This window comes from Hippocampus comes, unplaced genomic scaffold (genome assembly GCF_001891065.2).
Source record: "Hippocampus comes isolate QL1 unplaced genomic scaffold, H_comes_QL1_v1.1 scaffold174, whole genome shotgun sequence".
NCBI lineage: Eukaryota > Metazoa > Chordata > Actinopteri > Syngnathiformes > Syngnathidae > Hippocampus > Hippocampus comes.
The window spans coordinates 2900014-2902801 of NW_017805983.1; the positions used below are offsets into that span (position 1 = coordinate 2900014).

Sequence of the window (2788 nt, forward strand, 5' to 3'; positions counted from 1 at the left end):
GTGTGTGTGTGTGTGTGTGTGTGTGTGTGTGTGTGTGTGTGTGTGTGTGTGTGTGTATACACAGTGAATGGGGCTGATTAAGGACGGCCTCCCTGGCAGTGGCTGTGCGTCACTGGCTTCCACCCGAGTGATCTCGCAGCCCTACCAGAAGCGGAAGGACCTCCCATCAACATTGCCCATCCCTCAAGAAGGAAAGTGGAAGAAAATGGTAAATGGGCTGTCATTTGTATAGCGCTTTTCTACCTCGGTTACTCAAAGCGCTTCACACTGTTACCTCATTCGCCTACTGGTGACGCAGCACCAGGAGCAACTGGGGGCTTAGTATCTTGCTCAAGGGCACTTTGACATGGTTGCAATGGCCGGGGATCAAACCACATCTATCACTGAGCCATGCCGTCTCCAAAATGGAAAACATGAAAAAAAAGATACACTAGTAGGAACAAAGGAAGGAAACGAGAAAAGGAGAGGATGAAATAGGAGACAGACTAAGGAAAATCTAGACAGTGCGATAATAAGGAAAGGGAAAACGGGAAACATAAAACAGTAAGGGAGGAAGGAAAGACGATGCAGTGGAAAGAAAATAAAAGCAAGGAGGAGAGTGGGCAAAGAGAGAAAGCTGATATGATCGCTATGATAGATCATTTTATTCAGCTTTAGGAGCACATTACATGTGTAATGTTAGTACTGTTGCTAAATGAGCTCAGGAATACTTTTCAGACATCTCAGCCCCACAGGAGAGCGGCAGTGAGTGTGGGTGTGCTGATCTAGATTCGATTTCCAGTCCAGTGAGCTTGATGTCTGCCATGTGGAGTTCTCATATGGAGTCTTGCCTCAAATTCTCAGCATCTTAACAGAAATATACTTCACTACAACGGCCCACCAACAGTTTGCACACATTTTCCATCCCCATTAGAGTGCACAGAGCCAAAATGACTTGCTCTCTTCTACTCAAAGGGAGTTAAAGAGCCAATGTAAGTGTGGTAAATAATGATGATTTACCTTTATGTGTTCCTGGAGCTGGGCCTCGTGCTGACGGGAAAGCTGCTCATGCTGCCTTTGGAACTCGGCGATTAGGATCTGTCTCTGGATTTGCTGCTTCTGCTTCAGGCTAAGCAACTCCTGTTGCAGCTGTTGTTCGCGTACAGGAGCGGAGACGACAACCCCGCTGGCCTGCTGGCGGGGTGGGGACAGAGGGGACACCTGTTGCTGCTGGTCCATGCGCAGGTCCATGGGGATGGCGGCAGGCGGGAGGCGCATCGGCAGTGCTGAATTGATATCCACTGTTGAGACAGACAAGAAGAGACATGAGGCCCAACGTACCGTACATCTAGATTTAAGGACTGACAGACATCAATATTGAAGGACTTGCTAAACCAGTGCACCATAAGCTGGCCAGCCACAACATTATGACCTCTGAAACATCAGTATGAAAAATGATTTTTTTCAGAGAAACATCAGCGCAATTGATTTCACTGTATAGTTCTTTTCGGGAAGTTTCCAAATTCATCCCAATCCCTTTCAGCATCTTCCAATTCTCACCCCCACCCCACATTCCATCGTGCCATTTCCCTGCAACAAATCACTATTAGTTTACGCCCCCTCAGGCGCACTTCCACAACTCTTCTGGCTCTGATTACTGATCAATTGATACCAGACAATGCAAGAATGCATATTAGATATGCAAAACATATTAGATATGACATTTTTAGTGTGCATACAGTCAGTGAGACTGACCACCGGAGCGTCACGCTCATTAGGCGTAAGAAAAGCCATTCTGGGCTGCGCGGAACTTTTGTCTATAAGGGAGCTAAAAACCGGCACTGCCGTAACGATGACTGCAAAGGCAAAAATGAGAGGTGACAGAATTAATACATGTTTTCCACTCATGAAAGTTTTTTTGAAAAGCTGAAAAAATTCTGACAAATCATCAATTTTGAATTATCTCAGGGCTGTCTTGGAGCCAGTCAAAAGAAGGATCACCTGACAAAACTCCCTTTGAATCCTAAATTATTGGAGTAATAGACTTATTTTCTGGAACTTAGCAACAGATTTGTTTGCCTTCCTCTAACACTTCCAATTCCATCACTTCACACTTTATTTTGGGTTTGAGGTGGGCTCCCAAATGCTCCATGGTGAAAACCATTCGAGCTACCTAAAGCGCAAAACCCTCTTTGAAAGACATCCACTTGTTGTCAACTGCGCCACAATCCAAGGAGATCACACAAAACATTATAATAAAGTAAATTTGGCCTGAAGCAAAGATTCTTGATAATATTTAGGATATTATTTTCCCTTTTGCACCTAGCCCCGAAACATAAGTCATGCAGCAGGAAGGAAATCAGAAGCAACAGGTAGAAAACCAAAGCGAAGGGATTGTCTTCATCAATCTGCACATCACACTGATCCAGCGAGGCTCCTTCATGTTGGCCTCACAAAGTGCATCTGAGCAAGACGAAATCAGAGCTGATGGGTAAATATCAAAAAATAACTTAAAACTGACAAAAATAGTGAAAGAAAAATGGACTTACAATTAATTAATGAAAAACTTACGGTCCAACAAATTTACATTAAAAAAAACAAAAAAAAAAACAAGCTTGTGAAAGTGGCTTGAACACAATAATGAATCCCTTAATTTACAATGATTGTGTATATACCATATGTAACAGGTGGTGTCTGACTACGCATATATATATATATATATGTGTGTGTGTGTGTGTGTGTGTGTGTGTGTGTGTGTGTGTGTGTGTGTGTGTGTGTGTGTGTGTTTTTACTTACACACACACACACA

At 43.6% G+C, this 2788-nt stretch overlaps 1 protein-coding gene across 3 annotated transcripts in view; it reads right to left on the reverse strand.

Annotated features, from left to right (window-relative positions):
- Positions 1-2788, reverse strand: part of LOC109528296 (histone deacetylase 4-like) — a 56176-nt gene that overhangs the window by 22287 nt on the left and 31101 nt on the right. For all 3 annotated transcript variants that reach the window (XM_019890680.1, XM_019890678.1, XM_019890679.1), the window contains one exon: positions 1000-1280. In XM_019890680.1, coding sequence (XP_019746239.1) covers positions 1000-1280 — 281 coding nt within the window. The remainder of the gene's footprint in view (positions 1-999; positions 1281-2788) is intronic.